The sequence below is a fragment of the Primulina tabacum genome, chromosome 8 (assembly GCF_025594145.1).
Source record: "Primulina tabacum isolate GXHZ01 chromosome 8, ASM2559414v2, whole genome shotgun sequence".
NCBI classification, from domain to species: domain Eukaryota; kingdom Viridiplantae; phylum Streptophyta; class Magnoliopsida; order Lamiales; family Gesneriaceae; genus Primulina; species Primulina tabacum.
Window position 1 is genome coordinate 4,837,221 of NC_134557.1, and position 17,754 is coordinate 4,854,974.

General features: G+C 34.5%; 1 protein-coding gene and 1 pseudogene across 1 annotated transcript; both read left to right on the plus strand.

The window, feature by feature from the left end:
- The first annotated feature begins 386 nt into the window (after positions 1–386).
- On the plus strand, positions 387–14,076 carry LOC142553211 (putative serine/threonine-protein kinase SIS8). Its single transcript, XM_075663304.1, has 13 exons — positions 387–1,429; positions 2,536–2,973; positions 4,529–4,629; positions 4,993–6,239; positions 6,337–6,377; positions 8,648–8,716; positions 9,258–9,358; positions 10,070–10,148; positions 10,247–10,345; positions 10,419–10,487; positions 11,770–11,819; positions 11,914–12,090; positions 13,466–14,076. The coding sequence occupies exons 1-13, from the start codon at positions 947–949 to the stop codon at positions 13,551–13,553; spliced, it is 3,042 nt and encodes a 1,013-aa protein (XP_075519419.1). The 5' UTR covers positions 387–946; the 3' UTR covers positions 13,554–14,076.
- LOC142554241 (peptidyl-prolyl cis-trans isomerase FKBP17-2, chloroplastic-like) lies at positions 13,654–17,568 on the plus strand (annotated as a pseudogene).
- Positions 17,569–17,754: the final 186 nt, after the last annotated feature.

Sequence of the window (17,754 nt, forward strand, 5' to 3'; positions counted from 1 at the left end):
GGCCTGAGCTCGCATCGTTTGAAAATTATCGAGCTCGCGAATAACTTGAACTTGGCTCGTCAAGCGGACTCGTTTTCGAGCTCGTCGAACATTCCCACCAAAAGGTCAACTAAAATGTGATAATTTAAAGGATGTACATCTCATTTTATAGTAATTCAATCAATTTTATTACCGTCAAAATTCGACGGGAGAACATGATAGTTATTATCATACACCTAAGCCCAACAAGCTAATTGAGCTCGGGAACAAGCTTGAGATCTCACGAGCTCGACATTCTTAAGCTCGAATTTGACTTGCTAAAATTGTCGAGCTCGAAATCGAGCTTGAGTTCAACTCGATAAGCTTAACGAAAGATATCAAACAAACTTTTTATCCAGTCGAATTACTACAAGTTTCATTCTTTCTATATTTTATTCGTGAATTTATATGTTCTCTCACTCTACTTTCTTTGTTTCTATGTATTAAAACCATGACTTGTATGAACTGTCTCCCTTTGACTCTCTGTTTGTGTGCCCACCCCTTTGGCCGATGAGTTCAATCTTAACACTCAATCTTGACTAAAGAAAAGGAGCAGTCTTTTTTGCTGTTGTAGTCCATTTAACGCATATATGTGATTCATTTGTTTGTGAGGTTTGAGGAACTGTGATTCTTCTTGTTGATTTGATTGGGTTTTATTCTACTGTGAGAAAGGTATCTCGAAAGGGTGAAGTTGGACTTCTGGGTTTTGTTTTAAAAAAGTAAATTTAAGTGGGTTCTTTATTTATTGGGATTTATGGGTAATTTTTGGTCCCTTGGATATTGACTCGAGGTGTTTTGTTGATTGCATTTGTTTTTGTTCCGAATTGTTTATTGATGACAGTGATTCATGATTGGAGTGAGACAACGGAGAGGATATGGCTAGATGCTTTCATCTTTAGCATTGACCACTGTAGCTTATTGAAAAGATATGAAAAGTTTTCTGAAGAAACTTCACATAGGATCCAATCATTCTGAAAAATCGGAGGGTTCTTCCTCACCATCAAAGGTCAATAATAGGTTGCTTGATGTTTCACCAGCAGAAAGGCTTTCACACTCTAAGTCTGAGAATAAATCCTTTTCAGCAATTTCAGCATGGTTAAATTCCGTTACACATAGGCGTTGTTCTAGTCCTCCATCCTCTTCCAATGTTCCAAGCGTTGAAAATAGGGTGGAAACTTTTGATTCTGTGGATAGTAGTAGCTTGGATGCCGCTTTAGATGTAGCAAGGCTCGAATCAGAGTTTAGCAACTCGAGGGATCCTGATGTAGAGGAGTATCAAATTCAGTTGGCTTTGGAATTGAGTGCAAGAGAGGACCCTGAGGCTGTTCAAATTGAAGCTGTAAAGCAGATTAGTTTGGGTTCTTGTCATCCTGAAAATACACCTGCTGAAGTTGCTGCTTTCCGTTATTGGGTAGTGGTTTTTATTTCATGCCTTTTCAGTCGTTTTGGTTCATTTGGCCTGTTATTACTTGGGCATTGCTATTTTGTCAAATGACATAGTAGGATCATCGTCTAAATAAATAACTGAGTACATGGTTGCGTCTTTCATGATTTCAAGTTGATTTAGATATTTGCATTCCATTTCCCAGTTCTGCTTTAATTCAAATGCTAAATGCGTATGTAGTTTGATAATTGATCGCGCGATGTTCATGACTTATGAATTCAATAAATTTGTGTAAACTCGTGCGGCTTTATAATGGGGTTGTAAATAATTCGTTTATCATCATAACTCCCTATCCATTCATCTCACTAGGCCATGTGTTACTCACCCATTTTTTGGCACCTTCGATTCGCCTTGCCATTCAAAATGACCAAATAAAGCACTGACCTATTGTGTTGAAGTCTTATCATCAAATGAAACGAGGACCATAAAGTATCATTTCATGGGGGAGGGTGTCCTTATCTTGACTGGAGTGTTGTCCATTTTCTCAAGACTATTATGTCTTAAAATGTCATTAGATATTTTTTACTTTTTGGGCAAAGAATAGTGTAGTGTATGGATTATCTAGAAGTGTGTGAAACAACCACGTCCGTACGATGCTGAGGGCGAGTTTGGACAAAATATGCTTGTCTAACAGAGTAATTGGACCAAAAATTATCACTTAGTTTCGATATCTTTATCCAAGCGTTCGTATGATATTTCGGCTTGAGGGGGTTGTTGGAAATCAAATCTGTCACCAATACCATCCAATAAATCCATGGTTTTTAGGGATGAAAGTCATTTAATCATATTCTTTTCTAATCGTTTGATCTATTCCTTGAATTATGTAAGTTTCCTATTTTATTTGAAGGAGAGTCTCCTATATATATTGTAGTATTTTAGGTCATACCATATAAGAAGCATATTATCTTCTCGAATTCTCAAAAAAAGTATTTATGTCGCAATCAGTTGGCCTCATTTTTCTGTATTCTGCCTTCGTATTTGGCATATGAGAATGAAATTATTATTTCAAATGCATGAGACTCTTTATTTCTTTTCTAGTCTATCTCATATTCTAGATTTAACACGATTCACAGAACTACAATGCTCTTAGCTATGACGACAAGATTTTGGATGGTTTCTATGATCTACATGGCATTTTGGTTGAATCCACTTCATCAAGAATACCTTCCCTCGTTGATCTACAAGGAACGCCAATGTCCGATGATATACATTGGGAAGCTATTCTTGTCAATAGAGCAGCCGACACCAAGTTGTTGAGTTTTGAGCAGCAAGCATTGGACATGGCTTTTAAATTAAAGCCTGATTCTATAGATTTTGTTACCCTTGGTATGGTGCAGAATCTTGCTACTTTAGTTTCTGATCATCTGGGTGGCCCAGTTAGCAATCCTGACAAGATATTGATTGCATGGAGAAATCATAGTTATAGTTTGAAAGTAAACCACGGGAGCATGGTTTTACCTCTTGGTTCTCTAACAATTGGACTTGCTCGTCATCGGGCATTGCTTTTCAAGGTACTGAACTCCTGCATCGAGAATATTTTTCACTTAACACGACGTAATTCATTTTCAATACATAGTTGTAGACTTTAACGGGCTAGTTCTATGCTGCTACGTGTGATAAATGCAAAATAAAGCAGCGTGAAACGATAACCGCGACTATATAAAGCCAAGCAGCGTGAAATGCTGTCTGCAAACATTACTAGGATTGAGAGTAAATAATTCATATTTCTTGATGGCCCCTTATCTTTTTTGGCCAAATGGTGTACTAGAAAAAAATTATCCTTTTTTTATAGCCTGTATTGGCGGGTAACCATTATAAGTTTTCTATTTGCTGGGGACAGGAATGGAATGGATAATGTTTTATGCAAATTACGTCCATGTCAATATACATTGCTAGCCGCTTGCATATATGTAGATGACTGATGAACAATTAACTAGGAGTTACAAAGAACGTATCTGTTGAGGCTCACACATATGATATACTCAATCATTCCAAGCAATATTTTTATTGTTTCAATCAATTTTTTACTATAACAAATTAAACAGCAGTGCTTTGCGTATTAAGTATATTACATTAAAAATTTGATTAGAGCTTTACTTTTATAAAGTAGAATTTGAGCCGAGAAAGGACAATCTTTTCATTGTCAAGGTTAAAATTATAAGTGAAGGATGGTATACACATCCTTCAATGAATTTTAGTTTCTTTGGAAGACTAACAAAATTTGACGACGGATTAAACTCTGGTAGGATCAATGCATTTTTGCATCTGCGGATTTCTCACCTTATGTCTATGTCAATTATTCTGAAACTACCAACTCTCTGCATCTCAGCTTTTCTCAAAACTCCAGAATTTTCTTCATCCTAAACTGACTTCTCTTTAATTTACCCTGTTTCAGAAGTGATGCAGTAAAAACAGTCTGACAATTTATTAGCCTTCAGAAGTTAAAATGTTCTTTAAACCTGAGCATCTCTGGATCCTGAACTTTTTGCTTCTAATACTCTTTTCTTGTTTCCTTTACCTGTTGATCAGAAGAGAATGCAATAGATAGAGGTTTGCTGCCAGCTTCATTGAGCCATATACCAATAGAGTTATGAGACTTGAATCTGAAATTTGGTTTATTCTTTTCTGATAACTCTATCCGTTTGAAAAAGTTAGATCTCACTTTTTCTCTGTCCCACATCTAGGAAGGTAAGTTTGATTTCATTACCTTCTATTGTACTCACTCTCCTGCTTCTGAGCAATTTAATGGATATTGTCTTTCGTTATGCTCATTATTTGCTGTACGCAGAGCTTAACAGTATAATTTCTTCATCCCCCTTTGTACCAGCACGTAGTTTATCCATTTTGGAGTATCATAAGCCAGTGTATATCAATGAGCTGCTAAATGCCTGCTTTAGGTGTTACATTCTTGAGAAGAACTTACTTGTTTCTGTGCGTTATATTAGTTTCCATAGGCTAACCTGCATTTTATGCTAAAAACTTGTTGTCATGTTCAGCATCATTTTGTATTTGCTTATTGTTCTGAATTCTTCTTTCAATTTAATGTCTGTTTGTTTTGTCTTATAGATTCTGGCTGATAGTTTGGACATTCCTTGTTGCTTGGTGAAAGGACAAGAATATACTGGTTCTGATGAGGTAGCAATGAACATCGTAAAAGTTGATGGAAGGCAAGCACCATTTGATATATTTCACTGGTCGCATTTTTTTGACTGAAATGTTGATCTGTAATGTTTTGTCTTCTCTTGTCCTGCTCATTTTTCTTTTGAGAATTTGAGTTTAGCACAATAATCATAATTTCTTCAGATGATGCATTCCTTGGCTCGTATTTGCCACCATATTTGTTAAAATGTTCTGTCTTGACGAACTAAATTTAATTATCTATCTCCTATGAAATTTGTCTTGATGATGGTTTGTTTTGCTACTCTATCGAGAATAATTTCGAACAATTCCTTGTTTCTTGCCTTGTGCTGTTTCAGTTTAGTTACTTCTTCTGCATCTTTCGTTCTAATGAAAAAGTCGATATGGTTTAGGGAATACATTGTTGATTTAATGGCGGACCCTGGTACACTCATTCCATCTGATGTCTTAGGGGCCCATATAGACCGTGAAAACACTTTTCACGTGACATCATCCAGTGGTGGGATAACTAGTTCATTAGAAGATCAACCAGAATTTTCAGCAATGCATGGGACATCCAATTTTGGAGAGAATGATTTTACGGAACAAGAGTCTATGGACAGAGGCGATATTTTATCATCGGATGTCAAAGGAAAGCAAATGAAAGATCGGGAAGGGAAACATGGGGCTGACAGGTCAAAAAAGCCGTTTGCGGTAGAGACAGGACAGGAGACCTGTAGCAGGACTAATTATCCTTTTCCTCATGCAAGATCTCCTTCTTGGACCGAAGGCATCGGCTCTCCAGCTGTCCAAAGAATGAAAGTGAATGATGTTTCACAATTAATGGTTGATGCTGCCAAAGATAATCCGATGCTAGCTCAGAAGCTCCATGATGTTCTACGCGAAAGTGGTGTTGTCGCACCTCCAAACTTGTTCACTGAAATGTACCCAGAGAAATTTGATTTCCCACTGGTGGATATCGAGCCAGTGACACAAGAAAAGGAGAAAAAAGTAAGTGGTGATAAACATAGAACTAAGGGTTGTAATAATCCTGCTTTTCTTCCTCCACTGCCTCATCATGGTTTTCGTACTAGAGGCACTTTGGATAAACCTTTGGAGCATCAGTCAAATTTGAAGAAAGTCGTTGGACATCACGCTTCATCAGAATATGAAGTAGAGCCTTCAAAGTACAGAAACAATGTCCCTGTTGCTGCAGCAGCGGCAGCCGCCGCCGCTGCAGTTGCGTCGTCAATGGTTGTTGCTGCGGCTAAAGCAAACAATGATCCAAAACTTCAACTTCCTGTCACAGCTGCAGCTACAGTCACAGCTGCAGCTACAGTCACAGCTGTTGTAGCAACAACTGCAGCTGTTAGTCAGCAGTATGACATCTTGGAAATGGGCATTCATTCACGGGATAGTCCTGTTGCCATTTTTAAGCCAGTAGAGTGTATAAGAAGTGATGGGGAGGCAAATGCCACTGCTTCTGAAGAAGGAAGCTCTAAACAAGATCACGAGGGTCTACGGTTAACTTCAGAGGGTGAAAGAATATCAGATAGGTCAGTGGGTAATGAAAGTTTTAAATCTGATGCGACACTTGATGATGTGGCTGATTGTGAAATTCCATGGGAGGACATCACCTTGGGTGAGCGTATCGGGCTTGGTATTAATCTCATGATACTCAGAAATGATTAATTTTCTGCCTAAATGGTTTATTTTCTTGGAGCAAGAACTCTGGATTTTTACTTTGTTTATTGCAGGATCTTATGGTGAGGTATATCGCGGAGACTGGCATGGAACTGTGAGTTTCTTAAAATCGAAGCAAATTATGTAAAAACATGAAAAACACGTGCCTAAATTGTATGTCTTACTTTAGTTGACTTGGGAATAATACCCCTAACAAATTTCTCTACTTTTTCATGTTTTTACAATTTGAAATTCTACGAGAAGTATCTTAATGTCTGTTTCTGTTCTTTCAAATATTTCAAACTCAGAATTTCGGTAGTTTTTTTAGAAAAAGCTTTTTATGTCTGAAGAAGCGTTTTCCCCTCTTTTTTAGCAACTATGTAGCAAGGACACCTTAAAGAAAAATTTGAAGTATCAGACATGGATACGACAAAATCCGTGTCGTTGACTTTTTTAGGGTTGACCAGTCAAACACGGCAAGGCAAAAAATTTTGTTTTTTTCTTTTTAGATCACTGCTCTTAAGATGTTCTTTGTATATATTTACATAAATATGTATATATATTTCTAAAATATATTTATATAAATATTTATCTATCTACAATTTTTAATTTTTAATACTAAATTTATACATATATGTATGTATAAATATATCTTTACAATTTTTAATTTTTAATATTAAATATATATATATATATATTATATATATATATATAATATTTATATATATTTTTAATAATTGTCGTATCCTAGCTATATCATGTCTTATATTTTCAAAATTTTCCGCATCGTCGTATTCGTATCCATGCAACATAGTTTAGCAACCTCGGCAGTTATTAGGTTTTTTGCTTACTAGACTATTTGAGTTAGTTTCCTCACACTTGGTTTTTTAATGAATTTGGTTATCATTGTTCCAAAATGAAGCATTCATGATTGGAACCAAAAAGCTTGCTCAAGGAAAGAGAATTATCTAAGTCCATATATGCAACTCTTAAGAACTTTATCCAACTGACATCTTACCACACCCCCTCACGTGTATGAATAAACATCTGGAGCGTGAAATTTACAAATGACCCAACTATGGGCAGGACGTTTGGCCTAACTATAGGTAGTCCAACACATAATGGCAGACTTGGGTCTGATACCATGTTAAGATTAGGTTTTGGACCTAACTTAATCTCAAAAACTAGCTCAAGGAGGAATGATTGTCCATATATGCAGCTCTCATGGATTTTATCCAACCGATGTGAGGCAACTAACACATCCTCACATGCCCAAGAATGAATATTTGAAGCGTGAAATTTACAAATAACCTAACTACGGGCATAACGGGTGGCCCGACTATGGGCATAACGGGTGGCCCAACTATGGACAGTCCAATACATAACGGTGGAACCTGTCTTTGATACTATGTTAAGATTGAAACTTGGACCTAATTCAACCCCAAAAGCTAGCTCAAAGGGTTGTATATATTGATTTAGACAATCCTACTCTCTTGAGCTAGCTTTTGGGGTTGAGTTAAGTCCAAATCTCACTCTTAACATGGTATCAGAGCCCAAACCCACGGTTATGTGTCGGAATGCCCATAGTTGAGTCATCCGTTAATGTCTCGATGTTCCAGTTGTTCATTCCTGGGCGTGAGAAGGTGTGTTAAGATGTCTCACATCGGTTGGATAGAGCTCCTGTGAGTTGCATATATAACTTGAACAATCATCCCCCTTGAGCTAGCTTTTGGGATTGAGTTAGGTTTAAGTCCTAATCTTAACATGGTATCAGGGACAGGTTCCACCATTATGTGTTGGACTGGCCATAGTTGGGCCACCTGTTCTGCCTATAGTTGGGTCATTTGTAAACTTAATGCTTCAGATGTTAATTCCTGAACGTGAGGGGTGTGTTGGTTGTCCCACATCGGTTGGATAAAATTCATGGGAGTTGCATATATGGACTTGGACAATTTTCCCTTGAGCTAGCTTTTGGGTTGAATTAGGTCCAAGTCTCAATTTTAACAGTCATATTCTGCATCAACATGGAAAAGTATGAGTAGGAATTTGATATACTTACTGTGCTAATATTCATTGATTCTATAGACAATATTTTTGTCCGCTGTTCACACAGGCTGAACTTTTATTTTGTATATGTGTAAAATAAATAAAACTTAAAGGGTGTGTGACATGTACAATACTTTTTCATTTTTCGGGTTGAAGCAGCGTTACTAGATCATTCATCTCAAATACCTGAATTATTGTGTTTCATGTACCGGGATCAAAAGATGACATGTTGGCAGTAACTTATATGGTCGTTGTTTATGTATTTGTGGTTTTATAAGTTTATAATTCTTCAGCTTGTGGTTGGATGAAGAATAATTATTATTGGATTCCGACTTTTAGGAAGTTGCTGTCAAAAGGTTTCTTGACCAAGATAAAATTGGTGAATCTCTAGAGGAGTTTAAAAGTGAGGTACAGCCACTCTGTTTTCTTGCTTGGTATTTCACTCATCTTGGCATTCTGAGCCAGATATACCATTGATCTGATGTAGGTCCTTCCACATTTTTGCTTTTATTTCTGGTAAAATTGTGTAGAATGTACTGTTTAACTAGAAGTACAAGTCTTAAGTGAGTTCTGTTGAAACATTAATCTTTTCTTCTCTTTTTAATGGTACAAAAATTGGTCTAAAGAGGCCTTTAAAAATTACTTTGGTTAATGTTACGGATGCTCTTATTTGTTGATACATGGGAGGTGTTTCATCAATGGTCAATTGTGTTGCATGTAGTAACTCTGGTGCTTGATTGAGTATCAACATTCCGTGCCCTTGCAATAATGTTTGGCGGTTAACTGAAAATTTGTAGGCTCTTCCACAGTTTTTTTAGGATACTTGCACCGTAATTTTTAGTTCAGCACTTTAAGGAATTCCTATGTCTAGTTACCATTTTGTAAAATTTGACAAATCATTTCGCATGTTATTATCTGCTGACATGCATTATTTGTGTGATTTTACAAGGTACTGATAATGAAAAGACTGAGACATCCAAATGTTGTTCTCTTCATGGGAGCCATTACTCGCCCACCTAATCTTTCAATTGTTACTGAATTTCTTCCTAGGTAAGCCAAAATCATTTTCTGACTTTTGTGACCCATATTGTCTGTTAATTGGATTGTGATAAGTATTAAACATTCAACTTTCTCTCTGAATTTTTTTTATAAACATTACAGATATTGATCCTTTCCTTATGCCCTTCCCTTCCTAATTTACATGCTGAGACATGCTCATCAATATTTCCAAACTCGGGCCTTGAAATTTAAAATGAAAAAGGAATTTCTTATAACCACGGAAAATCTTGAATCTTATTATACCGAGAGAACAATTTGGTTGGATAAGATATATGTAGATTGAATGTATTTTAAATAATCAGCTTTACTTATGGTATTTTTTATGTTTCCTTGAAGTTTTCTTGGACATTTCTGATAACTCCTATAAAACAAGTCCGTACTAAGATTCTGGAACTTGCCTGAATACATTGAATTAGGAAATTATATAACTTTCCCATTATATTAATTTGGGCATATACCAGTTTATCCTTGATCAGAAGGTGTTTGGCATTGTTTATTTCTGCTATTGTGATTTCCTCGTGGGTAACTTACTCTGGCAACACACATACGCACACACACAAATATGAATGTGTGCGCCTATATGTGTGTATGCATGCATGTCTATATATATGTGTGTTTGTGTGTGTAAAATTGTTGTTTTGAGTAAACAAGTTTCAACATGTTACATTTTGTGCTTTAATTGAAGCAGCTTTCTGTTTCTAGAGGTAGTTTGTACAGATTAATCCATCGTCCTAACAATCAGCTAGATGAAAGAAGACGGTTGAGAATGGCCCTTGATGCGGTATGATTCCGTTTTGATATTTTAGTTCTCTATTATCTGTTAACTTTTATTTTGTGGAATACATTTACTGATGTAAAAGCAATTAATGTAACATACAGGCACGAGGATTAAATTATCTGCATAATTGCACTCCGTTGATAGTTCATCTTGATTTAAAGTCGCCAAATCTTCTTGTTGATAAGAACTGGGTTGTCAAGGTGACATTCATATAACTGAGAATTTATGAATTAATATTTTTCGATCACGTCAATCATTCATTTTTCCCCCAAGGTATCTGATTTTGGACTATCAAGAATGAAGCACAGCACGTATCTTTCTTCAAGGTCTACGGCTGGGACGGTAAGTTAGGTTTTGTGTTTCGATACTGTAATTTTTAATCTGATTCAGCAGTTGATGAAATATTGTTTTCTTTTTTCTTCTATTAGACTCAATTTTTTTATTCTGGAGGGATTCTTCCTGCTCTATGTTGATGAGCTGTTTAATGCCTGACGTGAATTTTTCGTCTTCTCAATGATCTAACATGTTCCGTTGCTTCACATATTTTTCCACTCGTTAGTTGACAACACATAACCAATCATGTAAATGGCTATTTTTTGAATATCAACCATTTTGTAGAAGCTAGTTCTATTGCTAAGCATATGCTCTTGCATCATGAATGGTCTGTCCCCGTTGCCAACTTGGTTATCTCTGTTATTTGGCTGACGCTGTTGCCTTCGTGCGACAGCATGATGATTGAATCATGTGAATGAGTTACTTTTGCTCTACCTTGTGATTATATTCCATTTTGTGGAAGATAATTTATTGATGTTGGTCTCATCAGGCCTTTGGAGATCTTTGATGGCGAGTTTTGCCTTGGGAAAAGGTGGTATGCTGGGAACTTTGTTCAAGAACATTCAAAATTAATTTACCAATATTAGTTGTAGGAGAGGATAGTAAACACTCACTCTGTTTTAATTGTTGCACCCTACATCTAAAAGATCTTGAATTTTATGAGGTTTTGTTTCTCATGGAAATTAAAGGCAGCGGTGATTCATACAGCTTGCATGTTCTTACCTTTCTCCAAGGATAATATCCATTTGGATACTTGGAATTTTATTTGTGAAACTAAACCTGTGTGAAATCATATGAATATTTTTGTATTAGCTTATTTTCCATGTCTGACCTGTTAACATATTCTTAGTTCATGTTTTTCCCTGCTGCTGGACATCCTCTATTTTTTTGTTTGTTTGAAGCAGACACTGTTAACTTCCTTCCTCCTCACGATCATATGCCGACTGTATTCATGAGAATAAAAACTGAAATTTCTCTTTCAACGGCTTTTCAAATGGAATTTTTTTTTTTTTTGCTCAATGTGAAAAACTTGCTGTACTGATATTGCTTCGTTTATCGAATTAATTTTCGCATAGATCTGGAACCAATTTCTCTGGCATTAAGGGTTCAAAAGGGAACTTTCTAGTAAATTTTCTGCTTTCACATATGCCTTTGTTCTCTTACCTGTTTTCTCGATTCAACTCTTAGAAGTTGAAAATCATCTCACAACTTTTGATTGCTAGTGCTGGTTTCTATAAATGCAACTGTGAGCAACAGCTCTGACGATATTCTGGTGATCCTCTTTCTTCAGGCAGAATGGATGGCACCAGAAATTTTAAGAAATGAACCATCAAATGAGAAGTATGTCTTTTCTTAATTATTAGTCACATGGTCATAAAATAATAGATCATTAACTATATCTCGATTTGATTGATGGTTGATTGACTCGGCGCAGATGCGATGTTTATAGTTTTGGTGTCATATTGTGGGAGCTTTTCACTTTGCAGCAACCTTGGGTAGGAATGAACCCAATGCAAGTTGTTGGTGCTGTTGGTTTTCAGCATCGACGTCTTGAAATACCAGATAACATGGATCCATTTGTAGCAGATATAATCAGGAAATGCTGGCAAACGTGAGTAATTTTTCTTTCAGTTTACTTATCTTCCATTTCATTATTACTGTATTGGTCGTGATTGCTTGATATCGCTTCCCTTAAGAGTTGCTCGAGAGTTGATTCCTGTGATAGTAAAAGTTGACCAAGCATGGACCTACCTGTGAGCCGAGCTTTTCTTTTTACCCCCTCACTACCTTGTTTGGAAACGTATATTTACCAATATCTCGAACTCTAATGGACTTTCTTTGATGAGCCCCTTTTAAGATTTTAAGCCACACAAAACACTGAACAATTTCATTACAACTGCATTTGCACTTGCTCCATTGCCTTAAAGTGGATTATAATGTCAAATAGAAGGTTGAAAAATTTTGAAACACAATCCTGTAGAGTTCTGCATGATTAAGAACCTTGAAGGCAATGCAGGGGAAAACTGGTCAGGATGAATTGTTGAAAATCTAATATCTAATATAAAAAATAAGTAATTGTGATTTGTTAGATGTAATTAGGATTTTCCTAGTTATATTAACATGTTAGATTCATTTTGTTAATTGAACATCTAGTTATTTTGTCTATGAAAGAGCTCGTGTATTTGCCATTTCTGTATCAAGAAAACACCAATAACATGTGCTTCCTCCAAATTCTCTTATTTTTATTATGGTATTAGAGTCATAAAGTTTCTGAAGAAAATAGAGAGGATATAAAGATTACCATCGTTGGTCATGAAGAAGGATTGGAATAAACATTTCAATGTTTTATGTGACTTTACTATCTAAGATGTGCCACACAAAACATCAGTTGGTGGTGTAGAAGAGTAATTACCAAAAGAGAATATCATACCACCTATCTATGGTGGGATGTTGACTACTATAGGAGATAAACATCATATTAGCATATATATGTAGTGTAGAGTGTCCTTATTTTCATGACCAAGCAATATGGATCTTCATTAGCCTTTTAAGTCTGTTCAAGCCAATAGAATGAAGTTTTTAGAGCTACTTGAAAAATATGATTTTCAACGAAGGATACACTTTTCAAAAAAGCAATTTGTTCCAAAAGACAATTATGTTTTATACTTCAGCTCAAGGGATTGTTAAAAATATGTAATTCTAATTCAGAAGATATATTTGTCCAGGTTTGGCAAATTTTAAAATGTTAATTTTTGTTTAAAAATTGCTTGTCTCATCTGTATTTTGTCTCGTTTACTTACCTTGTTGGTAGTAGTCATTGCTTGAAAATGCATTGCCATCTATAGAACCTTGATGTGGAATGTTGTCACAGCAAAGGATATTTCATCCTTTAAAGCTTCGAAATCAGAATTTTACATTAAAATTCTTAGGACTATTGGAATTATCTATTAAGTGAAACTAACTTATCCCATTTATAAAAATTGTAGAGATCCAATGTTAAGACCATCGTTCACCGAAATCATGGCTTTACTTAAGCCGCTTCAGAAGCCTATTACCAGCAAGCAGAGGACCTGAAATGCTCAGTCTTATCGATGTTGCAATGTTCAATCTTTTTTATTGTAAAGAGCTAGAATTGAAGCACCAAGTGAGAAACTTGGCCAAAAGCCTCGCAATTATGGCGTTTGGAGAATTGCTTTTGATGATTGGTGTTGAAAGAGTAAAAAGAGGAAAAAAAAAAAGCAAAAAGAAAAAGAAAATTATTGACAAACACAACACGTTTGATATTTTTCATTCCGTTAATTTTTTTCCCCTTTTTAAGATCCATTTTGTATTCTTGGCTTTGTCATGCCACCTTCCCCGAAATTGTGCAGTTGGTTGTATGTTTGTGTTCATATGAAAATGATGCATTCCAGGTTTAGTATCTCTTGTATCCCTGTGTGGTGAAAAGAACTACAGTAGGAACCAAAAGTGTACAAGGTTGTATTGGTTGCTTTACTTAGTACTTAGCCGGAGCCAAAAGGGGACAAGTTTGGTTGTATTTGGTTGCTTTAGTTGGCATATTACCATGGCACTGTCAGTTTGCATTTTGGATTCCTTTATTTATACTAGACTAGCACGTGAACCCATATTCTAAATAACTAAAAAATAAATTAATACTAAAAATATTTTTAATCTTTGCATAACGTGATCAAATCGATTCAAACAACATTTCGTTCGGAAAAAGATAGATTAAAACAAATTATAAGAATTCGAAATAATGATCTATCAGATTAAGTATTAAATTGAACTAAAATAACAATACAAATACAATGATGTGAAATGATTTGAATTGATTAAGCAATATAAGAGTGTAAATAGAATTATATGAATATGTTTTAATTAATTAAGCAATATAAGAGTGGAAGAAAATATTTTAGTATATGATATTGATATTTATCTACTCATTACATCAATTAATTGATAAATATGTTCCTAAAATGTAAAAATTACATCTTGAAAATCTAAAATAATACTTACTTATAATTTGGAATAATTAAGAACATGTGACAACAATTTTTTATTTTAAGTTTTATTATAAGAATATTACTTTTTACTGTGAATATCAGTAAGGTCGACTCGTCTTACATATAAAAATTCGCGAGACCTTCTCAGAAGAGACTTACTCTACACCAACATAACTTCCAATTTAGTTATGTTAACATTATACTAATAATTATTTGTAGGAATATCTTGCTCTTACTCTTTTTTTACTCATTTGTGTCATTTTTTAAAACAATTTCATAATAATTTTATCTATGTACCATTTGACTCTACTTTTTTTTATACATATAATAGATGTCGTCATTGATTTTTGTTTTTAGAAAAAAATAAGCTGAAAAAGTATCAATTGTGATAACATTTGTGAATAAGCTCAATTTTTATTTTTATTTTCAAATTAAGTGTTTATTGATTTTTTTTATTTAATGTGTGCTTACCTTTTTGTCAATATAATTGTCATTATATACTTGTATGTAAATAACTCTACAAATACAAATAAAATGTCATGGTATTATTGTTATGATTGAGTACTATTTGATAATATATAAATATGAGGAGACTTAAATAAAATAGAATCTATGAGAGTAATTAAAACAGTTAATCATTCAATTAATTTTATTTATTATCAAAATAACTAATGAAAAAATTGATTGATTTTCTACATATTTATTTCTCATTTTAGCAATTGTACAACAATATTTTTCTAGTATCATATCATCCGATGTATGTGGATGAACGATTCATTTGTTCACACTTTTATAGGTACTTCTTATTCAAATTTATTAATTTTTTTATTAATATTATTCAAATTCACAATTAAATTTAGATTTACAATATATTATATTTGTTCATACATTTAGAAATTAATAGTTTGACAAAATAAATTTAAAATTTTGATTAAATATAATTTTATTTTCAATTCAAATTGTTTTATTTAATTTAAAAGTAATATTGATTATTTTAATTTTTTATTTTTTCATTTGTCAATATTTAATTTAGAATTTATTTGAATGACTCTTCGTTCAAAGCACTCAGATACTTTATCATGAGTCCTTCATATATAAAATTTTTTGAAGTTTTTTTTAAATTTAATTATATTAAAATTTATTTTTAATAATTCATTGAATGAATTCAAATGATAGTGAAATAGAACAATAAATAACATAATTAATTTAATTTAGAATTTAAATGAAAGTCCAAGAAAGTTATTAATTATTAATTAATGGACTAAATGTGAAATTACCATATATGTTACCTAATAATGAAAATAAGTAAATACGTGAAGGGTAATAATGTCCGTTCACAATGAGAAAATTTTTCTACTATTCACACTTTTACACGTATATATAGATTACAAAGAGAGTATAAAGATTGAGCCCACTATACTTCATTACTTTTGGTCTTTAATACCGTACCACTTTTTACCCAAATATATCTGATTTTCTCAGTTGCCTTGACCACATTCGTTTTCAAGGTCTAAGCTTAACAAGAGAGAATACTTGCCAAAAGGCATGTAAAATTTAAGCAACACTTGGCATTATCTTATAGAATCAACCAACAAAAGATTAATTTTGGTACAAGAATTTGGATGAGTTGTTCGTTTTCTACTCTTAAAATTTTCTTTTTCTTCCCCATAAAAGAGAGAACATATGAGAATAAAATATGGCCATGCATTTGGGATAAGATAGTCTAAACAATCTCACTCATGTGTCACTTTTTAAGAAGAAAAAGCTTAGAAAAATCGTTGGAACAAATCAAGAATCGATAGCCTCCTCCCTTGCATCCCCTCCCTTGCTGTCTCACCCCAAGACAACAAATATCGACTTCTCATCCTCACAAACCCCAACACCACAGCCACCAAACTCACCATCTTCAAAGCCACAGATGGCAGCCCGCCACCGCCACAACCGGCGGCTGTTGTGTCACCTAAGCCCACAGCTACCACCAGAACTAGCTCTGCAGAGCCAACTGATTGGATCGCTTCCACCTTGACCAGGAGGTTTGGCATTGGTGCTGGTCTTGCATGGGTCGGTTTTCTTGCAGTTGCTGTTGTTTCCGAACAAATCAAGACTCGGTTCGAAGTTTCACAACAACAACTGAACACGAGGTATTTATCCTATATTCCTCACTATCTATATGTATCTGTGTATATATATATTTACATGTTTGATTCTTAATCCTGTAGTGTACCTGTGATGACAAGTTTCATTTACTTTCACAGAGATGTCGACAAGGAAGAAGAGTTAGTTTTGCCTAATGGCATAAAGTAAGTTATCGTCCAACATCATACATTATGTATCGGCATTGCAAATGATTAAATTACCGTAAAAAAAAGAAAAAAAGAAAAAACGATTAATAGAGTTGAGTCTTATTAACTGATACAATTGTAAAGGTGACGATTATTTCAGGAAATAACAAACGTACTCCAAAACATATCGAAAATTAGTTACTCTAAATCTGGATGGCTATTTTGTATGTACATACACATTACTCTTGGTGAAGTAACAGACTAACAGCTAAGAGGACGCAGTAAACTGAGTCAAGGGATGAGGGGAGTAGAGCACATGATTTTATATGTTTTGTGATCATAAAATTTGACTTCTTTTTCTGTCGGGTCGCCACTGATTATATCATAATATCTGATTGATGGACGTTAAAAGGTATCACGACATTAGAGCCCGGGGCGTTTCGCGTCCAAGACCAGGAGATTTGGTGGTGATAAACGTGAAGGGGAGTGAACAGAGCACCGGACAAGTGTTTATGGATACTTTTGGAAATGATATTAATGATAACAAGATGAAGAAGGGATCATTGGCTCTTGTAATGGGATCAAGGCCTTATAATAAAGGAATATTTGAAGGAATATAATATGTATTGAGAAGCATGAATGCAGGTGGGAAGAGGAGAGTTATCGTCCCGCCAAGCTTAGGATTCGGCGAAGAAGGGGCCGATTTCGGCGAAGCCGTGAAGAATCCCTCATTTTTCTACCATTGAATATGTAATAGAGCTTGAAAAAGTCTCCACTGCTCCGTCAAGTGGTATTCAACGTTAATTTTTAAAAACTTTATAAAAATTTAGAGGTATTCAAATTTTCAAAAGACTTTTAATAAGTTCATGGAATTCATTAACATACAAATATTAAAGTCTAAGATATAACTATAAATTTTCAAAAATTATATTTGGTTCAACCCAAAGATTTTGATGGATCTTTAAAACTTCTAAGTTATACACAAGTTTT